Source organism: Delphinus delphis, chromosome 12 (assembly GCF_949987515.2).
Source record: "Delphinus delphis chromosome 12, mDelDel1.2, whole genome shotgun sequence".
Taxonomy (NCBI): Eukaryota; Metazoa; Chordata; class Mammalia; order Artiodactyla; family Delphinidae; genus Delphinus; species Delphinus delphis.
The window spans coordinates 7119838-7143695 of NC_082694.2; the positions used below are offsets into that span (position 1 = coordinate 7119838).

The 23858-nt window shown below is 41.4% G+C and overlaps 1 protein-coding gene across 2 annotated transcripts in view; it reads left to right on the forward strand.

Annotated features, from left to right (window-relative positions):
• TBC1D8 (TBC1 domain family member 8) overlaps positions 1–23858 on the forward strand; it is a 121717-nt gene that overhangs the window by 45642 nt on the left and 52217 nt on the right. For both annotated transcript variants that reach the window (XM_060027267.1, XM_060027266.1), the window contains exon 3: positions 21895–22013. In XM_060027267.1, coding sequence (XP_059883250.1) covers positions 21895–22013 — 119 coding nt within the window. The remainder of the gene's footprint in view (positions 1–21894; positions 22014–23858) is intronic.

The following is a 23858-nucleotide window of genomic DNA, read 5'->3' on the forward strand; positions in this document are numbered from 1 at the left end:
CTGCATTGGCAGGCAGATTCTTAACCACTGCGCCACCCGGGAAGTCCCTAGATCTTTAATCCATTTTGAGTTTATTTTTGTGTATGGTGTTAGGGAGTGTTCTAATTTCATTCTTTTACATGTAGCTGTCCTGTTTTCCCAGCACCACTTATTGAAAAGACTGTCTTTTCTCCATTTTATATCCTTGCCTCCTTTGTGATAGATTAGTTGACCATAGGTGCATGGGTTTATCTCTGGGCTTTCTATCCTGTTCCACTGATCTATATTTCTGTTGTAGTATTATTTCTGTAGTATTATTTCTATTATATTTCTGTTGTAGGCTTTGTAGTATAGTCTGAAGTCAGGGAGTCTGATTCCTCCAGCTCCCTTTCTTTCCCTCAAGATTGCTTTGGCTATTTGGGGTCTTTTGTGTCTCTATACAAATTTTAAGATTTTTTTGTTCTAGTTCTGTAAAAAATGCCATTGGTAATTTGATAGGGATTGCACTGAATCTGTAGATTGCTTTGGGTAGTATAGTCATTTTCACCGTATTGATTTTTCTAATCCAAGAACATGGTATATCTCTCCATCTGTTCATGTCATCGTTGAGTTCTTTTATCAGTGTCTTATAGTTTTCTGAGTACAGGTCTTTTACCTCCTTAGGTATGTTTATTCCTAGGTATTTTATTCTTTTTGTTGTAGTGGGGAATGGGATTGTTTCCTTAATTTCTCTTTCAGATTTTTCATTGTTCGTGTATAGCAATGCAAGAGATTTCTGTGCATTAATTTTGTATCCTGCAACTTTACCAAATTCATTGATTAGCTCTAGTAGTTTTCTGGTGACATCTTTAGGATTCTCTATGTATAGTATCATGTCATCTGCAAACAGTGACAGTTTTACTTCTTCTTTTCCAATTTGTATTCCTTTTATTTTTCTTCTCTGATTGCCGTGGCTGGGACTTCCAAAGCTATGTTGAATAATAGTGGTGAGAGTGGACATCCTTGTCTTGTTCCTGATCTTAGAGGAAATGCTTTCAGTTTTTCACCATTGATAATGATGTTTGCTGTGGGTTTGTCATGTATGGCCTTTATTATGTCGAGGTAGGCTCCCTCTATGCCCACATTCTGGAGAGTTTTTATCATAAATGGGTGTTGAATTTTGTCAAAAGCTTTTTCTGCATCTATTGAGATGATCATATGGTTTTTATCCTTCAGTTGGGTAATATGGTGTATCACATTGATTGATTTGCATATATTGAAGAATCCTTGCATCCCAGGGATAAATCCCACTTGATCATGGTGTATGATCCTTTTAATGTGTTGTTGGATTCTGTTTGCTAGTATTTTGTTGAAGATTTTTACATCTATATTCATCAGTGATATTGGTCTGTAATTTTCTTTTTTTGTAGTATCTTTGTCTGGTTTGGTATCAGGATGATGGTGGCCTCATAGAATGAGTTTGGGAGTGTTCCTTCCTCTGCAATTTTTTGGAAGGATTTGAGAAGGATGGGTGTTAGCTTTTCTCTAAATGTTTGATAGAATTCACCTGTGAAGCCATCTGGTCCTGGACCTTTGTTTGTTGGAAGCGTTTTAATCACAATTTCAGTTTCATTACTTGTGATTGGTCTGTTCATATTTTCTGTTTCTTCCTGGTTCAGTCTTGGAAGGTGATACATTTCTAAGCATTTGTCCGTTGCTTCCAGGTTGTCCATTTTATTGGCATAGAGTTGCTTGTAGTAGTCTCTTATGATGCTTTGTATTTCTGCAGTGTCTGTTGTAACTTCTCCTTTTTCATTTCTAATTTTATTGATTTGAGTCCTCTCCCTCTTTTTGTTGATGAGTCTGGCTAAAGGTTTATCAATTTTGTTTATCCTTTCAAAGAACCAGCTTTTAGTTTTATTGATCTTTACTATTATTTCTTTGTTTCTATTTCATTTATTTCTGCTCTGATCTTTATGATATCTTTCCTTCTACTAACTTTAGGTTTTGTTTGTTCTTCTTTTTCTAGTTCCTTTAGGTCTAAGGTTAGATTGTTTGAGATTTTTCTTGTTTCTTGAGGTAGGATTGTATTGCTATAAACTTCCTTCTTAGAATTGCTTTTGCTGCATCCCATAGGTTTTGGATCATAGTATTTTCTTTGTCATTTGTCTCCTGGTATTTTCTGTTTTCCTCTTTGATTTCTTCAGTGATCTCTTGGTTATTTAGTAACATATTGTTTAGCCTCCGTGTGTTTGCGTTTTTTACGTTTTTTCCCCTGTAATTGATTTCTAATCTCATAGCTTTGTGGTCGGGAAAGATGCTTGATATGATTTCAGTTTTCTTAAATTTACTGAGGCTTGATTTGTGACCCAAGATGTGATCTATCCTGGAGAATGTTCTATGTGCACTTGAGAAGAAATCTGCTGTTTTCGGATGGAATGTCCTGTAAATATCAATTAAATCTATCTGGTCTGTTGTGTCATTTAAAGCTTGTGTTTCCTTATTAATTTTCTGTCTGGTTGATCTGTCCGTTGGTGTAAGTGAGGTGTTAAAATCCCTTTCTATTATTACGTTACTGTCGATTTTCTCTTCTATAGCTGTACCATTTGCCTTATATATTGAGGTGTTCCTGTGTTGGGTGCATATATATTTATAATTGTTATATCTTCTTCTTGGATTGATCTCTTGATCATTATGTAGTGTTCTTCCTTTTCTCTTGTAACATTCTTTATTTTAAAGTCTATTTTATCTGATATGAGTATTGCTGCTCCAGCTTTCTTTTGATTTCCATTTGCATGGAATATCTTTTTCCATCCCCTCACTTTCAGTCTGAATGTGTCCCTAGGTCTGAAGTGGGTCTCTTGTAGACAGCATATATATGGGTCTTGTTTTTGTATCCATTCAGCGAGCCTTTGTCTTTTGGTTGGAGCACTTAATCCATTTACATTTAAGGTAATTATTGATATGTATGTTCCTATTACCATTTTCTTAATTGTTTTGGGTTTGTTTTTGTAGGTCCTTTTCTTCTCTTGTGTTTCCAACTTAGAGAAGTTCCTTTAGCATTTGTTGTAGAGCTGGTTTGGTGGTTCTGAATTCTCCTAGCTTTTGCTTGTCTGTAAAACTTTTGATTTCTCCATTGAATCTGAATGAGGTCCTTGCCGGGTAGAGTCATCTTGGTTGTAGATTCTTCCCTTTCATCACTTTAAATATATCGTACCTCTCCCTTCTGGCTTGTAGAGTTTCTGCTGAGAAATCAGCTGTTAACCCTATGGGAGTTCCCTTGTATGTTATTTGTTGTTTTTCCCTTGTTGCTTTTAATAACTTTTCTTTGTCTTTAATTTTTGTCAGTTTGATTACTATGTGTCTCGGCGTGTTTCTCCTTGGGTTTATCCTGCCTGGTACTCTCTGCACTTCCTTCACTTGGGTGGCTATTTCCTTTTCCATGTTAGGGACGTTTTCAACTATAATCTCTTCAAATATTTTCTCAGGTCCTTTCCCTCTCTCTTCTCCTTCCAGGACCCCTGTAATGCGAATGTTCGTGCATTTAATGTCGTCCCAGAGCTCTCTTAGGCTGTCTTCATTTCTTTTTTCTTTATTTTGTTCCACGGCAGTGATTTCCACCATTCTGTTTTCCAGGTCACGTATCCGTTCTTCTGCCTCAGTTATTCTGCTATTGATTCCTTCTAGTGTCGTTTTCATTTCAGTTACTGCATTGGTCATCTCTGTTTGTTTGTTCTTTAATTCTTCTAGGTCTTTGTTAAACATTTCTTGCATCTTCTCGATCTTTGCCTCCATTCTTTTTCTGAGGTCCTGGTTCATCTTCACTATCATTATTCTGAATTCTTTTTCTGGAAGGTTGCCTATCTCCACTTCATTTAGTTGTTTTTCTGGTGTTTTATCTTGTTCCTTCATCCGGTACATAGCCCTCTGCCTTTTCATCTTGTCTGTCTGTCTGTGAATGTGGTTTTGCTTCCACAGGCTGCAGAATTGTAGTTCTTCTTGCTTCTGCTGTCTGTCCTCTGGTGGATGAGGCTATCTAAGAGGCTTGTGCAAGCTTCCTGCTGGGAGGGACTGGTGGTGGGTAGAGCTGGGTGTTGCTCTGGTGGGCAGAGCTCAGTAAAACTTTAATAGGCTTGTCTGCTGATGGGTGGGGCTGAGTTCCCTCCCTGTTGGTTGTTTGGCCTGAGGTGACCCAGCACTGGAGCCTACCCAGCTCTTTGGTGGGGCTAATGGCGACTCGGGGAGGGCTCACACCAAGAAGTACTTCCCAGAACTTCTGCTGCCAGTGTCCTTGTCCCCGCAGTGAGCCACAGCCGCCCCCCCTCGCCTCTGCAGGAGACCCTCCAACACTAGCAGGTAGGTCGGGTTCAGTCTCCTATGGCATCACTGCTCCCTCCCCCTGGGTCCTGATGTGTACAGTACTTTGTGTGTGCCCTCCAGGAGTGGAGTCTCTGTTTCTCCCAGTCCTGTCGAAGTCCTGTAGTCAAATCCCACTAGCCTTCAAAGTCTGATTCTCTGGGAATTCCTCCTCCCGTTGCTGGACCCCCAGGTTGGGAAGCCTGACGTGGGGCTGAGAACCTTCCCTCCAGTGGGTGGACTTCTGTGGTATAAGTGTTCTCCAGTTTGTGAGTCACCCACCCAGCGGTTGTGGGATTTGATTTTATCGTGATTGCGCCTCTCCTACCATCTCCCTGGGCTTCTCCTTTGTCTTTGGATGTGGCGTATCTTTTTTGGTGAGTTTCAGTGTCTTCGAGTTGATAATTGTTCAGCAGTTAGTTGTGATTACGGTGCTCTTGCAAGAGGGAGTGAGCACACGTCCTACTCTGCCATCTTGAACCAATATCCATTGTTTATTTAGACGTAATGCTATTGCACACTTAACAGACTATAGGATAGTGTAAACGTAACTTTTATAGGCCCCGGAAAATCAAAAAATTTTTCGACTCACTTTACTGTGCTATCTGCTTTATTGCAGTGCTCTGAGCCCAGCCCACCGCATCTCTGGGGTGTGCCTGTAATAAGGAATTGTTGCATCCAATGGATGTACATTTATACGACCTTTGATATGTATGTTTCCCAACTGCCGTCTGTAAAGGCTGCAGCAGCTTACGCTGAATCCCCACCACCCCTGGCAGTGTCCTTGTTCTCAGCAGGTTTAATTCTTGGGCCATTCTTTCTGTTGAACCAAGATCTGCTTCCTTGAACCATAAAAAGAATGAAATGAAGCCACTTGCATCAACATGGATGGACCTAGAGATTATCATACTAAATGCAGTAAGCCATACAAAGACAAATATATGATATTGCTTACATGTGGAATCTAAAAAAATGATACAGATGAACTTATTTACAAAACAGAAACAGACTCACAGACATAGAAAACAAACTTATGGTTACCAAGGGGGAAAGGGGGGTTGGGAGGGATAAATTGGGAGTTTGGGATTAACATATACACACTACTATATAGAAAATAGATAAGCTACAAGGACCTACTGTAATACACAGGGAACTACATTCAATATCTTGTAATAACCTATAAGGGAAAAGAATCTGAAAAGAATAGAGACATACATATATGTATAACTGGATCACTTTACTGTATACTTGAAATTAACACAACATTGTAAGTCAACTAGACTCCACTTAGAAAATAAATTAAAAAGATCTGCTTCCTTTGGTTTCCACTTGAGTAGGTGCTTGCCTTGGACGTGACCCATGGCAGGTCTGCAGGTGCTTCATTTTCCTCTGTCCTTTTGCCCACAGAAGGTCCGAGTAGGCAGTTGTTCGTTCCGGTGCCTCTTTTCTTGGGTTAGGGAAGAGAGGACGGGAAAGGGATTTGTGACTCAGGCTTGTGGTATTGATTTAGGTACTTAGCCCTCTTCTGGGAGTCACTTGGGCATCTTGCACAGTGATATTGACTCACCACATTTAATATTTTATTGTGTCTTGAGCATTGAGAAAGGCTCCCTGCCCAGGGTTTTGCGTCTCAGATAAAGCACAAACAGGCGCTGTAGGAAAGCCCTGGGCGGCACCAGGACGTGGTAGGAACAGGAAGCGCGGCCCACGGGAATGATTTATATCTTCACTTGTCTCTGGCTGCTCACGCGGCAGTATGGGGAGAATTTCCATAACTTTTTCTGTTTCTTTTTAAGCAGAGGTGGAAGAGCTGGGCAGATAATTTCGTGGGTGAACATGATTATTATTTGGCAACAGAGATCTGTGGGTGGCTGTGGTGGGAAGGAGAGAGAAGTTGCTATTACTAGTATTTTGTTAACTTACATGGATCAAAGAATCCCAAGGCTTTATAAAAGGGAAATATTAGTAGAGCTGAGTACTGGAAGGACTCAAGGGCCGGAACGGAGGAGGCTGTTTGAAGGTTTCCCTTTTATTTAAATGCTTACCTGCCTCATGAAAATCAAAGTTTTCTCAGAGTCGTGCTCACTACTGACCCTCCAGTGCCCAGGGCAGAGCCTGGAGTGTGGTCAGCTCAGTAAATAGCAGTGGGTGAATGAGGGGTAAAGTATGCAAGAGAAGGTCAAGGGCTCAGCAGTCAAGACTCCTGTTTGTAGGAAAGGGAAGGAAGGTGGTGCGTGTAATCACAGATAAGACTTCATGGGCCCTTTCTGAGAAACCAGGGCCAGGGATAGCCCAGGGCTATTTGAGTCTGAGCTCTGTAACCAGCCACCAGGACCACTGAACAGTAGAAGAACTTGCAAAACCGGGGTCTTGCTTGCTTTCTTTCTTTTTTTATTTTATTTTTTTGTTTTTTTTGTTTTTAACATCTTTATTGGGGTATAATTGCTTTACAATGGTGTGTTAGTTTCTGCTTTATAACAAAGTGAATCAGTTATACATATACATATGTTCCCATATCTCTTCCCTCTTGCGTCTCCCTCCCTCCCACCCCTCCAGGCGGTCACAAAGCACCGAGCCTTACTTGCTTTCTTTAAAAAAAAAATAAAATAAAATTTTTTTTATTGTGGTAAAATATAAGATTGACCAGCTTAACCATTTTTTTCTTTCTTTTTCTTTTCCATTACGGTTTACTATAGGATATTGAATATAAGTCCCTGTGTTATACAGTAGAACCTTGTTGTTTATCTGCTAATCCCAGACTCCTGATCCATCCCTCCTCTACCCTCCTCACCCTTGGCAACCACAAGTCTGCTCGCTGTGTCTGTGAGTCTGCTTCTGTTTTGTAAATAAGTTCATTTTTATCATTTTGTTAGACTCCACATACAAGCACTATATGATATTTGTCTTTCTCTGGCTTACCTCACTTAGTATGATAATCTCTAGGTCCATCCATGTTGCTGCAAATGGCACTATTGCAAATTTTTTTTATGGCTGAGTAATATTCCATTGTATAAATATACCACATCTTTATCCATTCATCTGTCGATGGACACTTAGGTTGCTTCCATGTCTTGGCTGCTGTGAATAGTCCAGCTTAACCGTTTTTAAGTGTACAGTTCAGAGGCGTTAAGCACGTTCACACTGTTGTGCCACCATCCATCTCTAGAATTTTCACCTTCACACGTGGAAACTCTGTACCCGTTAAACACTAACTCCCCATTCCTCCCTTCCCCAGACCCTGAAAACCACTCTCTGCTTCCTGTCTCTCTGACCTTGATGACCTTAAGAGCCTCCTGTAAGTGGAATCTTGCAGTGTTCGCCCTCTTGCGGCTGGCTTATCTCACTTAGCATAATGTCCTCAAGGTTCATCCATGTCAGAAGCTGGAGACAAATTAGGAAATAATATGCAAATGATTAAAAAGTTCAAAAAAAAAAAAGATTCATCCATGTCATGGCGTGTGTCAGAATTTCTTTCCTTTTAAGGCTGAATAATGTGTGTCTGCTTTCTTTTTGAAATCAGATAGGCAGTGATTGGTGCACGGGTAGGAACCAAGTGCACGGTGTGTAGAACCAGGAAAGGAGACTCCTGGGAGGCAGCCCCTAGTCAGGGACAGGAGGGGAGGGGAAAAGAGCAGGGAGAGGGGATCAGGGACGGGGCTCCAGCCTGCAGGGGCCTCGGCCTTTGACCGAGTTGACACCTAGGCTGCAAAGAGCTCTTTGGGGCCCTGGAGGAACAGGACGCTGTCGCCGTTTCTCTGTGTCTGGTGGCCTCAGCTGTGCTTTGGCCTGCAGTCGAGTCCAGGCTGTGCCACGCTGCGAGTTACTGATGTGTTATTTCGTGTTCCTATTGGTAGGGGATTCTCACAGCTATTGCTCTGTTATCCACACATACATTTTATTCTTGACCGTGGCCCCAAACAGTGAGCTAGTTGTTTTTTCTTTGCCTGCTTTTAGGGAGCAGAGAATACTGAGGCAAGACTCTGGATTATCTGCCTGGACTATTGCAGGAGTTGAATTCATCATGCAGTAATTTGAGTCCTTGTCATGTCAGTTCATTGAGATGGGGGGTGGGCTGTCTTTTCTGGTTACAGACAGAGGACTTGCCGTGCTTAGAGGCAACCAGGGTGGTGTCCTGCAAAGAACGTGGCCAAGAGAGCAGAAGCTTCAGGAGAAGATCAATAAATCTTTTTTTTTTAAAGAAGCATATATATATATATATATATATATATTTTAAATAAATTTATTTATTTATTTTTGGCTGCATTGGGTCTTTGTTGCTGTGCGCGGCCTTTCTCTGGTTGCGGTGAGCGGCGGTTACTCTTCTGCACCACCAGGGAAGCCCAAGCTCATAACATCTTTATCCAGGTGGCCTTTTAATAATGCTCATGTCCTTATGGCCTGCGTTTGGACTCCAGAGTCATTTTGCCCGGCTAGTTTTGTGACTGTTTATGACAGTGTCATGCAAGGTTTTAGTGTTCCTAGCAAGGTCTGTCCCTGGTCTTGAGTGAAATGAGGGAGAGCAGGAGAACAGAAAAAAAAAAAAAAAAAGGAGCCAAAGGGTAGCAGGTGAGAGTGATGCCGTGACAGCCCTCCCCGGCAGCGGAGTGTGGATTTCCTGCGGACCAGGGGGAGATACAGCCTGGACGGGCAGAAGCACATCTGCATCTTGGGAGCAGGTATGTGTGTAGTTCGAATAAAACTTTGTTAATATTTTAGATTTGGAAAATGAAAAAACATGATTTTGAAATTTCAAGGGTCGCCGAAGGAAGCTGCGATAGTTTTGCTAACAACGTGTGGGATATGTTTCTTAAAAAGTGAGAATCACAGGAGTTATGCTTTCCAGTTTAAAAAATCCCTTCCTCTCCTGTACTTTCCTTGTCTGAGCCTCTCAGCAATGTGTAAGTAATTATTGGCCCTGGAGAGGGAAGAAGCAACGTACAGGTTCCTCATGACTTGCCAGGGGCACATCTTGCGTCAGGGGGACCTCCCTGGTGGCCCAGGTGAGGGTTCTTACAGAACGTTCTGTCAGACTGTTCTTTCTGCTGTGTCATCCCTTATCTCTGTCCTTGACCGTGGCGGGTGCTTCAGTTTCTTGTTTTCTGCATCACTGTTTGCTTTGTCTTTGGAGAGAGAGTTTTCTTACGGGAGGAAATGTTCCAGGGCGGATCAGATTATTGTCTTGGTGACCTTTGTGCCAGGGCAGCAAAGGAAGTACCAGCCAGATCCTTTTTCAAGAACAGAACTTGCTGTGCACTTCAGGGAAAGTCTGGGAGGCAGCCCTGCAGGAGGAAAGTTAGAACGTCTTTGTGAGCACTTCCTAAGGTCACGCAGTATGAGTTGCTTGGGATTCGTTGGAACAACACTGGCTGGCATTTTCTATGTGCATTTACACTTGGAAGTTATGGAGGGGGACCGTGGTTGACGTTTCTTTTCTATTGGGATGTTTCCATCACCAGGCTCTTAACTGTTTTCAATAAAGTAATTTTTCAATAATTAAACTCACTGAAGGTGTTCTTGCACTAGCGATGGTGCTTATAGTTACTTAAAAAGCAGGCAAGTGCTGAGTCTAACTTTCATACTTAGTGAATTTGAAGGTCAAAAGTCATTTTTGTAAAATGCTTTTAAACTGGGGAGATCGTTGAAGACCCCAAGGTCTGAGTTTTCTCTGTTGCAGTAGTCCCTTTTCTGAAACATAGAGAAATAGCAAATCACTGTGTTGTGTGGTAGGAACTAACAGTGTTGTAGGTCAGTTGTACTTCAAAAACAAACAGACTCATAGAAAAAGAGACCAGATTTGTGGTTATCGAAGGTGGGGGGAGGTGGAGAGGAGAGGGAATTGGCTGAAGGGGGTCAAAAAGTACAAACTTCCGGTTATAAGATAAATAACTACTAGGGATGTAACGTACAACGTGATAAATATAATTAACATTACTGTATGTTACATATGAAATATATATGAAATATCATTATATATGATAATATATGACATGTATATAAAAATATATAAATAGATGAAAGTTTTTAAGACAGTAAATCGTGAGTTCTCATTAAAAGGAAAAAAATTTTTTTTCTATTTCTTTAATTTTGTGTCTGTGTGAGATGAAGGATGTTCGCTAGACTCATTGTGATAATCATTTCATGACGTATGTAAGTCCAATCATTATTGCTGTGCACCTTAAGTTTATACAGTGCTTTGTGTCAGTTATATCTCAATAAAACTGGGAGGAAAAAAATCGCCCCTTTTCTCCCTCTTGTAATAATCCTTTTGCATAAAGTCTCTCCTTACCTTACAAATCCCGATTTGTTTTTTTTTCATTTGACATGCTTCAGAATAAATGTGACCTAAACAAAAACATAAAGTTTGAAAGCTGGGAATCAAACTTTTCTCTAGTATCTTACGGGTTGCCTCACCTCTGCACAGAGCATGGCTTCTTTGACAAAAGAAACCATCTGGAGGGGATCTTAGCAAACATCCGGTTCCGTCCCTTCCATTTTAGAAGATGAGAGTGACTAACGCAGCTGGGTTTCAGAACAGTGACTTTTTACTGATTGACTCCTTAGCCGTCAGTGGATGAAGGCAGAGCGTCAGAGTGCAAGCGTCCTGACTCACGCGGTGTCCAGAACCCTCCTTCCCTGCTGGACTTGCGGGTGTGGGTGTGTCCTCATCCTCAGGTCATGCTGACTTCCATGACTGAAACTGTCGCCGTCCCTCACTTCTCTGACATCTGCTAGAACCTTGCATGCTTGAGTGGCCCTGGGCTGGGGAGTGATCTGTGTTTAAAAAATAAGAAGAAGGAGGGCTTCCCTGGTGGCGCAGTGGTTGAGAGTCCGCCTGCCGATGCAGGGGACATGGGTTCGTGCCCTGGTCCGGGAAGATCCCACATGCCGCGGAGCGGCTGGGCCCGTGAGCCATGGCCGCTGAGCCTGCGCGTCCGGAGCCTGTGCTCCGCAATGGGAGAGGCCACAACAGTGAGAGGCCCGCGTACCGCAAAAAAAAAAAAAAAACAACAAAACTAAAAATAAGGAAATTCAGGGAGTGTGAAATTCTCTGCCCCATGTTCTTATCCTGCTTTCACTTCTGACTTTACAACATGTTCACATAGGTGGAGGTTAATTATCCAGGTTTATGCCTTTTTAAAAAAATCGAAGTATAGTTGATTTACAGGGATTCGGGTGTACAGCAGAGTAATTCAGTTAATACATATATATATATATATATATTCTTTTTCAGATTCTTTTCCATTATAGGTTATTACAAGATATTGAATATAGTTCCCTGTGCTGTACAGTAGGTCCTTGTTGCTTATCTGTTTTATACATAGTAGTGTGTATCTACTAATCCCAAATTCCTAATTTACCTCCCCCCCCCCCCCCGTTCCCCTTTTGGTAACTGTAAGTTTGTTTTCTATGTCTGTGAGTCTGTTTCTGTTTTGTAAATAAGTTCATTTGTATCATTTTTTTAGATTCCACATATAAGTGTTAGCATAGGATATTTGTCTTTCTCTGACTTACTTCACTTAGAATGATAATCTCTAGATCCACCCATGCTGCTGCAAATGGTATCATTTCATTCCTTTTTATGGCTGAGTAGTATTCCATCATGTATACACACCACATCTTCTTTATCCATTCATCTGTTGATGGACGCTTAGAGTGTTTCCATGTCCTGGCTGTTGTAAGTAGTGCTGCTGTGAACATAGGGGTGCATGTATCTTTTTGGATTATGGTTTTCTCTGGATATATGCCCAGGAGTGGGATTGCTGGGTCGTATGGTAGTTCTTTTAGTTTTTTAAGGAACCTCTATACTGTTTTCCATAGTGGCTGCACCAATTTACATTTCCGCCAACAATGTAGGACGGTTCCCTTTTTTCCACACTCTCTCCAGCATTATTATTTGTAGACTTTTTGATGATGGCCATTCTGACCAGTGTGAGGTGGTACCTCGTTGTAGTTTTCATTTGCATTTCTCTAATAGTTGGCAATGGTGAGCGTCTTTTCATGTGCCTGTTGGCCTTCTGTATGTCTTCTTTGGAGAAATGTCTATTTAAGTATTCTGCCATGCCTTTTCCGTTCAGAACATTAAAACATTTTTTTCACTATGAAGATTTTCAAATGTACCTCAAAGTAGTGAGGATGGTGTAATGAAATCCTCCTGGGTCCTTACGCAGGTACGCTAGGATCAAGGTTTTGCCCACCTTGCTTTATCTCTTACTCTGAGTCTTTTTTCCCCCACTAATGTATTTTAAAGCAAATCCTAGAAATTATGATATTTCGCCCCTACATATTTTAGTGAACATCTCTGAATCCAGGGCCATTCTTTGTCACTGCAGTAGCGTCATTAAACTGCTAGAGGTAACCGGACTCCTTGCTGTCACTTGCACTTGGTGCAGACATGGGCTTCTGGCTTCTTCAAGATCCTTCATGGATCTGGCTGTTTTCATCCACGTTCAACCAGAAACACACCACTCATTTGATTGTGTGTGGCTTATGTCTTTTTTAGTCAAGAAAGTCTCCATCCTTCCACTCCCACCCTACTGTTTTCCCCCAAGTCATTGACTTGGTGAAGAAACCGGGTCAGTTTTTATGCAGAATGTCCCACTGGTACACTTGTCTGTTTCCTTCCTCAAGGTATCATCTCACCCATTACTTGGTTCCTCATATTTCCTGAAAACTGGACAGTAATGACAAAGGTTCAGTTGAATCCAGGTTTGTAAAGAAGAATACTGAACAGGTGGTTGGCCTATATCCTGCCTGGGGGTCATGTATCCTCTGGTGTCTGACTCTTAGTGATGCTTATATTAGTTGATAAGCTCAGGTGACAGCTTCCATTGCATTCTCCCCCTGTCAACCTTTCATCTAATGGTTTTACCCATTTCGATATTGCCTGAATGATTTTTCTCTACATACTGCAAAGTGGTGATTTTCTAATTTGATAAGTACTTTCACAGCTGTCACCTTGAGCTTGTCTGTAAAGAACTTTACCTTATCACCTAGGGCTGTCTGGTCACCCTGAGAACATTTAGGAAAGGGAGGGAAAGAATGCTCACTTTTGCCTTTTAGTTGCCTGTGGTTTATGTAAGTAGTTGGTGCCCTGGTTGTCTGCAGTGGTGACAAGTGAGTTATTTTTGGTCTTGTTTTAGTTTTCTTTTCTCTTTTCCTTCCTCCCTCCCTTTTCAGTATCATTTCAAAGTCCCTGTTCCCCACTCCCAACACTTTATTATGAAATTTTCCAAACATGCAGAGAAGGTGAAAGGATTGTACAGTGAACACTCTAAGCCCGGGGTGTTTATACGTTCACTGTGTTTCAGTTAATTGCTGTCCTTTTTGATACTCAGGTCATGCCACCTTCTGCCTACAAGAATCCCTCCCTGTGCCTTCTGTGACTTTGTCTCACTTTCATTCATCTTTGAGTGATTCCTTGCTCTCGGCCAAAAAGATGTTAAGTGCTCATCTTGTGCCCTTCCTACCTCCTATCTGGAATCAGCCATTCCTCCAAGTAGCCCTGGTTCCTTTGTGTGGGTCGTGGTATTTAGGGACCACAGTCTGGGGTGTGGGGTTGCTCATTGTTACTGGGCTGTCATTGCCTCTAAGCCTCTTCCAATAGGTATGAGCTAAGAAGTATGTGAAAGAAAAGAAAAAAGAGGTATGAAAAAGAAAAATAAATCATGAGTTCATACTTAGCTTTCTAATTCGGCTGTAAAACTACGTAGTTATAATTTAACTTTGATATTATATTTGTTTATCTCCTCTTATTCACTGACAATCTTGGTTTCTAACAATATTCACATAATTGTTCTCTATTGTACATGCATGCAAACATATTGTCTCTAAATAATATCAATACTGCTATTAAGAGTAAGAGTAGTGGACTTCCCTGCTGGTCCAGTGGTTAACACTCTGTGCTTCCAATGCAGGGGGGCTTGGGTTCGATCCCTGGTTGGGGAACTAAGGTCCCCCATGATGTGTGGTGCAGCCAAAAGATTAAACAAAAAATGATCTAAAAAAAGAATGAGTAGTGAAAGAGAGTAAAGTTTTTGCAGCTCTATTTGGCCTTAGAATATATTTAGCTATGGAGGTATAGTCAAAACACTGTTTAAAACAGTTATTTTCTCTTTGTAATTATGTTGGTAATTATTTTAATAACCTAATAAAGTTAATTTTTAACTGTTAAGGATATTTTTCCCCTTATTGATTTGACTCAAAAAATACAAAACACTTTCATGATTCATCAAATTTATAAAATCTATAAAAACAAAATATTTGTAGAGAAGCCATCCTTCCCCCCCACGCCCACTTTCTTTTTCACAAAGGTCACATATATTCTGCTCTGTGCCTTGCCTTTTTTATGTGTCAGCATATCCTGGAAATCATTCCACATCAGAGAGGAGAGGTATTCTTCCTCCTCCTTTTTTTCTTTCTCCCGCTCTTTCGTTTTTTTTCTTTCATTGCCTAGAGGTACCATAGTTTATTTAACCTATTCTATACTGATGGGTATTTCTGTTGTTTTCAGACTTTGCCATGACAAAAATGCCCCAATGAATAACCTGGTAGATTCCTAGAAGTGGGATTGTTGCATCAAAGTGTTAATTAGATATTATTAAATTCCCTTCTCTCCATTGGCATTGTATTATTTTTTAAAGTTCCAATCAGCAATGGATGAAAATGCCTGTTTTCCCAGACTTGTCATCAGACCTATTGTCAAATTTTTGGATTTTTGCCAACCTGATAGGTAAGACATGGTGTATTTCCATAGTTTTAATTTGCATTCCTTTTGTTTTGAGGAAGTTGAACATCTTTCATGTTTAAGGACCATCTTCAGAAACTCTTTATTCCTATCATTTGCCTAGTTTTTTATTGGGTGCTTCTTTTTTCTCCTCAATTTTTAGGTGCTGTCTGTATATTAGGAATTTTAGCCCTTTATTTGAGGTGTGAAATTACAAAATCTTTCCCCAGTTTGTCATGTAGTGGGATTTAGCATGCCTCTCTTTTATACTTTGTGATTTTGAGTTATGGTTGGAAGGTTTTCTCATTCCTGAGTTACTCAGGAATCCACTCATGTTTTCTTCAATTACTTGCAAATTAATTTTCTTTCAGTACTTTAAAACTATTGTTCCGTGTCTTCTGGCTTGCATCGTTTCTGATAGGAAGTCTACTATCATTCTTATCTTTGTTCCACTGTAAATATTGTGTTTTTTTTCCTTCTTTATCACTGGTTTTCACTAGTTTGCTTATGGTGTGATTTTCTGTAATTTTCTTTAAAGGTTTTTCCACTTGGTCTTCGTTGAGAATCTTGAAATCTGTGGGTTTATAGTGTTCATCAAACTTGAAAACAATTTCAACCATTATTTCTTCAAAAAAAATTTTTCTGTTCTCACTTTGGTAGCACATATACTTAAACAACATTTTTTGTCTGCTCTCTGGTTCCCCTACCCTGCTTTTCCTGGGACCTCAGTTACACAGATTTCAAGCTGCTTGTTATTGTCCCGCAGTTCACTGATGCTCTGTCCTTTCTGTTTTGTTCATCCTGTTTCTTCTGTTTTTCATTTCAGAGTTTTTGTCGCTATCAAGTGCCCTTTTCTCTGCAATGTCCAATTTCCTTTTAATCGTATCAGTACATTTTTGATTTCAGACACTGTTTTTCATCCCTAAAAGTTTGATTTGGAATTTTTTAAATGTCTTCCATTTAGTTCCTCACCATCCTCTTGCTTTCCTCCACTTTTTGAACACATGGAGTATATTTGTAACAGCTGTTGTATGTCTTTGTCTTTTTATCTGCTTCATATCTGATTCTGTTTCTACTGATTGATTTTTGTTTTGTTTACGTAGGTCAAACTTTCCTACATCTCTGCTACCATCCCTGCTTCTATTTCTGAGAAGTGTTTCTGATGGCACTAGAACAAGGACATTTTAATGACTATTTCAATTATAAATTAAAAATCTATTTTACTTTCAGTGTCAAGGAAGTTGAGTTTGTTTTTCACTTACCGCAAATAATTTTAGGGACTCATTCTAATTTGAAGGCAAAAAAGGATAAATTATGTAAAAAGAAAGGTTTAGAACTTATTTTCTTAAGCTGTATAGTGAGAAGTATACACAGGTTTTAAAAAAAGAGCATCATGATGTGATGTTGATATTCAACTTTTACATGTTCCTGTAAAGATACTGCTTCAGACAATATAGATTAGATGTTAGAGTATCCACTTGAAGAATGCGAGATTTCTGAAAATTAAAGCTTTGGTCCAACCCTTTCTCCTGTCATTTGTAATTTTTACTAGATTCTTTGCCTCAGTGTTTCTCTGTGTAGGATGAGTGTTGAGTGGAATTTAGGAATGACACTGCCTTGACTGTTAAACTTTTAATTAGTCCTTTTGTGGTCTGTGTGGCTTTTAGTCCAGGCATTTAGACAGAAGCCTTTTAGTGTTTGGACAGTAGAGAAACGTTGACTACTGCAAAGGAACAGATCTGAAGGATGCACATGCAATGCCCATGTCATTGTAAAGTAGGATCTAGGTATCTGGAGAAGATACTTAATTCAACTGGATATTTACTATGCAGAAAGAAACAGTTGCTTTTTAAAACTGAAGCTGGGATCAAGTTATGTATGACTGTTTTCTGTGCAGAAGCTGTAAGTATAGACAATGAGATGCTTGTTTTATTTCCTGAAAATACCTCTGGGGCAAACCTAAGATAATAAATACTGTGTGTGAGTTTCAAAGTGACTCAGCTGTTGGGAGCTGCCCCCCGCCCCACCCTACTCCCCAGGCTCCAGTCTCCACCGTGCGTTACAGAAAGAGCCAGAAGAACAGGCCTCAAGGTAGGCTCTTGTCTGCACTTTAGATTTCTCACCTAGGAGGTGGAAATAACAATACCTATCTTGTGATGCTTTTCATGAAGATGAACAAGGTTACGTGTACAACATACCTAACAAGATGCCTGGCTTCAGAAAGTGTCCTGTGCCTGCACCTCCGGCAGTTCTTTCTTAGACCATCAAGTTGGTTATTTATAAATCCAGCAGTGTGGTTTGTCTTGTGGTCATAACTGATGGTTCTAATACTGTATTTTAGTCTTGCATTGCCATTTACAGATTTGATTTTTGACTTCTTGTGTGGGTAATGTGTAAGATCCACCGAACTTGAATTTTCTTAGAAAAGAGAGAAGTCTTTTTCAGCAAAAATTAGGGGCCTTAATGAAACAAAGTATCGATGTAATTTTGCTAATTGGACTTCTGTTACAATCCACAGTAAGCCTGTACATTTTGGTTTTAGAAAGCTGTATTAACCTGCTAGGGCTGCCTTAACAAAGTACAGCAGACTAGATGGCTTAAAGAACAGAAATTTATCTTCTCACAGTTCTGGAGTCTGGAAGTCTAAGATCAAGGTGCCAGCAGGGTTGGTTTCTCCTGAGGCCTCTCTCCTTGGTGTGCAGACGGCTGCCCTCTTGCTGGGTCCTCACACGATGCATCCCTGGTGTTTCTTCCTCTTCTTACAGGGACACCAGTCCTTATAATGATCCCTGCCCCATGACCTAATTTAACCTTAGTTACTTCCTTAGAGGCCCTAATCTTCAAATATGGTCACGCTGGGGGTTAGGGCTTCATCATACGAATTTGGGGGGACCCAACTCAGGCCATAACAGTTCTCCTCCATCTTGGCTTTGGAACGCCCACAGCAGAAGCAGTGGGAATATTGCTGTAGTGTTGAGGCAATGTGTAGCTTTTTTATCATTCTGTCCCTTCAATGGATGACAAATTCTCACTTTCTTATTTTCTCCTCTTTACATTTTTCACCACTTATATGTCTGTAATGTGGCTTTCAAACATTTTGACCGTGACCCACGGACAGAAATATATTTGAGTGTGTGCATAATTCTAACAAATATTTCATGAGTCAGTCATTGCCCTTATAAAGAGGCATGTATTTTCTAAATATTTCATTTTTTAAAAAACAGCTGTTTCCTGGTGGGCTACTTCATGTCGCTGAGAAACATGGCTGCCATGTGGGTTCAGAGCTTCAGTGTGTCACATATGTTACGTGACTTTCCTTTCTAGTCCTTTGAGTCATTGGTGTGCAGTCTGCTTGCCCTGATTCACGGTATTTTTGAAGCCCATCATAAGACTTCCCTGCAGAGGAAATTATAGTTCGGAAAATTTCCCTGCCATTTGGCAACTTTCGTAGGAAGTAGAAGACAGTCGAGTGGGAAAGTTCCATCACGGTGATTGTCTTTGCTGGGAGAGGCACACAGCCGTGTCAGATTCAGGACAGGGTGACGGGTTTCATTACAACCTCCCCTAACTGCGGCTCAGTGATCGATTTTACACGTGTGTTGATTTTCTCTCTCAAGGTGTGAGCTTACTTTTGTTCTAGAATGGTTTTCCCCTATTTTAAGGCTCCTCCCCAGGAGGTAGAAGAATTTCTTAAGGGATAAAAGTCAAGTTTTTGGATGACGTGACCTCAGGTCTTAATTCCACATGATATACTGTGGTGGGGCTCGGTTGGAATTTTATTCACAGCGTCTGTAGTTAGCAGGTGGAGAAGACACACGTGGTTTCACAGCGAACTGTTGGCCCTATGAGCTTAGGAACAGGATCAATGAAAAGCTGTCTCATGTCATCCAGGAAGACACCCTCAGGAAAATGTGCTGGCGGGGAGAGTGCGTGCTCTACGTGCAAGCACAAAGTAGCTTTTTAGTGTCAAGCCCTAGGAACTACTGGACTGAACTACTGGACTGGATTATGTAAGTGTTACTTGAAAATTGAAATGCAGCTTCTATGGAAGGACCCCAGGGCACTTCAAGGTCATAGAGAATGAGCTCACACCCTGGTTTGCCTTTTACTCGATACAAGTGACCTTGGAGATGTATCTGAGGCCCCCTTCCTCACTCAGCCTTCATTTCACATCAGTGAGACCACGCCTGGGACAGAAAGGTCACAGAGTGAGTCCTGTCCCCTCTCTGTTCCTCCCCAGTCCTCCAAGTCTTTTTTTTTTTTTTTTTTTTTTGGTAAATTAGGAAGTATATGAAAACATGGCAAAAGATTGAAGGCCAGTACAGATATTCTTTTTTCCATGTATTCCTTGCCCTTTTTTTTAAAAAAAAATTCTGACCAGTTGGTTTTATTATGATGCATAATAAAGGATAACGATCTATGGATGGGGGAGGGATAAATTAGGAGTTTGGGATTAACATATACACACTACTATATATAAAATAGATAATCAACAAGGGCCTACTGTACAGCACAGGGAACTCTACTAAATACTCTGTATAACCTATATGAGAAAAGAATCTGAAAAAGAATGGATATATGTATATGTATAACTGAATCCCTTTGCTGTATACCTGAAACTAACACAACATTGTCAATCAACTATACTCCAATATAAAATAAAAGTTAAATTAAAAAAAAAAAGATCTAGAGAGAGGAAACCTTAAAGTGCCAGAGAAGAGCAGAGAGCTGCCCACCCCAAGGAGCCTGTGCAAATTTATTGGCTTCAGTGGTCCAGAGACTCTCTCCTGAGATGAATCGTGTGATGTGCTGTCCCTCCACCCACCCTGCAAAGAAACCATTGCTGACCAACGAGATTTAGGGGGCGTCCTGGTGACTGACACTTATGTAGCTGCCACCCGAGGACACTGAACGTGCAAGGAGAATTAAGCCAGAGGCAGGTAAATTAGATGCCCACCTCAGCCACATCAGTGCTGAATGTGAGGAGCAGACGGTGTGGGTCCTCAGTTCAGGGGGACATTGTTTGGAAACTTCGAGAGAGCCCTGCTGTGGAGCCTGGAAACTTGTGGTGTGAGGCTGTTGTTTCAAAATGATCTCTCCCTCCCATAAGAGGGGTAGGGAGCCTGAAGGGCCAGGGGCTTCCTGAGCCTGCAGGGGCCTCCTAGGTGGATGGGAAGTAGATAGAGTTCGTGGCCACTTACCCCAAGTGGGTTGCGTCTTGGGTTTATGATCCCAAAAGAGCAAGACGGGAGGTAGGACTCATGGAGAGCTGGGTAGGGTCACTGGTTGTTGTGGACTGAATGGTGTCCCCCTCAACTCCCCAAATTCAAATGTTGAAGCCCTCACCCCCAGTGTGGTGGTATTTGGAGGTGGGACCTTTGGGAGGTTTTTAGGTTCAGATGAGGTCATGAGGGTGGGGCCACCCTGATGGGATTAGTGCCCTTATCAGAAGGACGAGAAGTCTGCTCTAGTGATGACCAAAGGACATTGCTTTGGCAATGCCATGCCTAAAAATGGGAGAATACAGGGAAATAAATACCATTGGTTTAAACTCTCATTTTTCCTTATGAGGAAAAATGAGAGTTCTCTTAGATTCTTCTTTTTACTCCTTCCCAAAGTGCCCATCAGAACCATAGTCCTAGTACGGATGTTCTCCATACTCACCCCAAATCCACAGGTCCAAGGTGAGTTCTCTGGCATTTCTATGTGGAGGGTATTTATAAGGTCCTCACATAACGTTCACAATCTGGGGAGAGCAATGCTGCGGGTAACAGAGAGAGAGAGAGCTCAGAGGTAGCATAATGCATGTCTGGCTTCTCCGTAAGTGGTACATGACTCTGTTGGTCGTTATGCCTCTCGCGTTGGCTAGATTATTCTGCACTGTTGCTTGTCTGCCAGCCCTTTGAGGTTAGAGTATCTTCGGCTTCCCACTTGGGAAACCCGGCCCTCCTAGCCAGGCGTTCACCTATTTCCACACTAGACATACCCAATGTACACATGCCTCTTCTTGTGCAGGACCGTGCTTGCTTCAAGTCATGGACTTGATCAAACCTCTGTCCCACCACTTGGAGCTGGCACAGTCCCCGTGCCAAGGTGCCCACGTCCAGTGGGGAGGTCTAGGAGGAAATAATGACAACTAAGATGTCTAAGCTTTTTGGTAACAATGTTGCTTAATGCTTCACTAATAGGTTGGTTGTGTTTTTAGTTGCCTTTGAAAGAAATTAACTTACTAGGTACGATTTAATGTTTCTGTGGTTTTGTTTTAACATGTACAATAAAACCTCTTTTTATATCTGTTTTAAGGGATTTTTTAATAAAAGATATGAGGTACAGATTGATAAACCTGGAAGTGTCCTAGTGGCAATGCCCTTGGGCCACTGGCAGAGCCATCTCAAGAGGTCTTCTCTCTGTGAACTTGGGCTGAGGTCCCTTTTGAGGGACCCTCCTTCTTACAGGGTAAATTCTGTGAGAATGTTCAGAATTGGTCACCCTGGGGCTTGTTTCCCCTGGAATGGCTGTATAATTATAGATGTTTCTGTCACTTGAGTGGAGGTGGTCAGAATTCCACATGTTAGTGAGACTGGTAGGACGCCCACAGAGAGGTCCCGGGGATGACTCGTCTGGTTGGCTGGCCCATCCGTGTGGCAGAGGGATGGGTGTTCCCAAACCCCAATGCTGCGGTGACTGGGACCAGGGCCCCAGTGGAGGGTACCTGCCTTGTCAGCCAGCAAACTGGGATGTGAGAAGCCGGAACGTTTTAGTAACATAAATGCAGAACTCGTATTTGGAAAGTGAGTTCATATTCTAAGAATTGCTTTTGTCTCTTAATCTCTGTGTCTTTTTCTGTTCTAACCCAGGTGCCACGTTAGAGGAAATAAACCAGCACTGGGACTGGCTGGAGCAAAATCTCCTCCACACCTTGTCCGTCTTTGATAATAAAGATGACATTGCCAGTTTTGTCAAAGGGAAGGTGAAGGTAGGTCCCTGGACTGTGATGTCTCTCCCCGTTTCCCCATCTTTCTTATCACGTCCTTACAACCTTCTAGACGCTACAGCATTTTTCATCATTTTCTTTTCCCTTAACAGTGTTCTCCGTGATAATTGAACTGCTTGGCTTAATACCTAAAGCAAAATGAGTTTGACTTGTCATCAGTCAAATTTTGCAGAGTTGGTCTGACAAAATTCACCCGAAAAAAAAAAACCCAACAAAAACCTCATTCTCAGGCCTGAGGTTTCGTTACCCTTTACAGAAGTGAAGGTCCTTTTTTATCTCAGGGAAAAAAAAAAATGCTAAGATTCGTGTTTTTGCACAGCAACAATGTTATTTGACCCCTGAAGCTAGTTACTCCCAACTTTTTTTTTTGCAGCTGTGACACCTTGTCCGTCTTTTATTTTGTTGGACCTAGCACTTGCCTCCTTCTGAAAGTGGATATTTATTCTTAAAATATGTTAAGTGAAGAATTAAAATGAGTTTTGAGAAAAGAGAGGACTATTTGGGGAGGTCTCTCTCCATACCTGCTGTGAGTTATGTCTTATGTTAACAGGTCTCACTGCAAAAGCATGATTGGTAACCGGTGCTTTAAAAACCCTCTCAGTGTCGCTCATCGTTGCTTGTTTCATCTTTATTTCTTCTAGGTCCTTGTTAAATGTTTCTTGCATTTTGTCCATTCTGTTTCCAAGATTTTGGATCATCCTTACTATCATTATTCTGAATTCTTTTTCAGGTAGACTGCCCAGAAACTAACACACCATTGTAAAGCAATTATACCCCAATAAAGATGTTAAAAAAATAAAATAAAATAAAATGTTTTATCAAAAAAAAAAAAAAACCCTCTCAGGCAGGGAGAGACGGTTTCTCATTCTAAATTTAACTGTCTTACTAAACACTTTAACACATTAGCCTGTAATACAGTTTTCATCCCAGAGTGTTGTTTTTTCTTCCCAAAAGTGTGCCTTTCCAGCACCTCATGTGCTTTGGCTTTTAGTAAAGGGTCTTAGAGTGAATTCTCAAATTTGAAAGGACAAAACAAGAGCACCTTTTTCATTTGGGGATTGGGGATACTTGTGGGATCAGGTAGAAGACCAGTCTTCTGAGTCCAGGTGGAATGACAGTGTTGTCTGGTGGGGATTAGCAGGTGGGCGCAAGCCCTGGCGGGTCTCGTCCATCTCATGTGTTACCACCACAGCCTGGTCCAACTTGGTTCCTTGGGTCAGGCTGCACTGGGGCTTAGCAACAGAAATACCCGGTTCACAGTTATTTTTCACGTTGACCCCTTTTCTTGGTCTCACATGGGTTGTGGTGGTTCTTTGATTTAGGTGTTTCTCCTCTTAGTTGGGAACGAGGAAATGCATTTCTGCTGCAGTGGCTTTTAGAAAGCTTCTGTAGGGGAGGGAAAACTTTTCCTTTACCCTCTTAGGTTCTGTGCCAGGGGCCTGGAAATTAAACTGACAGAAGACAGATTAATGAGAAAAACAGTTTATCAGCCTCTGCGGCCCACAGACAGGTAGGAGAAACTCTGTGATGAGTCACTCAAAGGGGTGCTTAGGACCTGGGGCTTGGGCAGCATCGTAACGAAGAACAGTGCATCTGTAGAGAAGTGAGGAGTCAGAGGAACAGGAGTGCGGCCTTTTAGGGCAGCAAACTGCCGGACACTGGGTACTGGAGTGAGACTGACTGCTCCAGTTGGGTTCATCCTGTAGGTTCCTGCCGGTGCCTCTGGAGTTGGTCAGAGTCCAGAGTTGTCTCTGGTGGTTCAGAGTCTAAGAGCTGCTCTCCTCTTTCTGGCACAGGACTGGGAGACACCTTTAGAAATGGGGATTT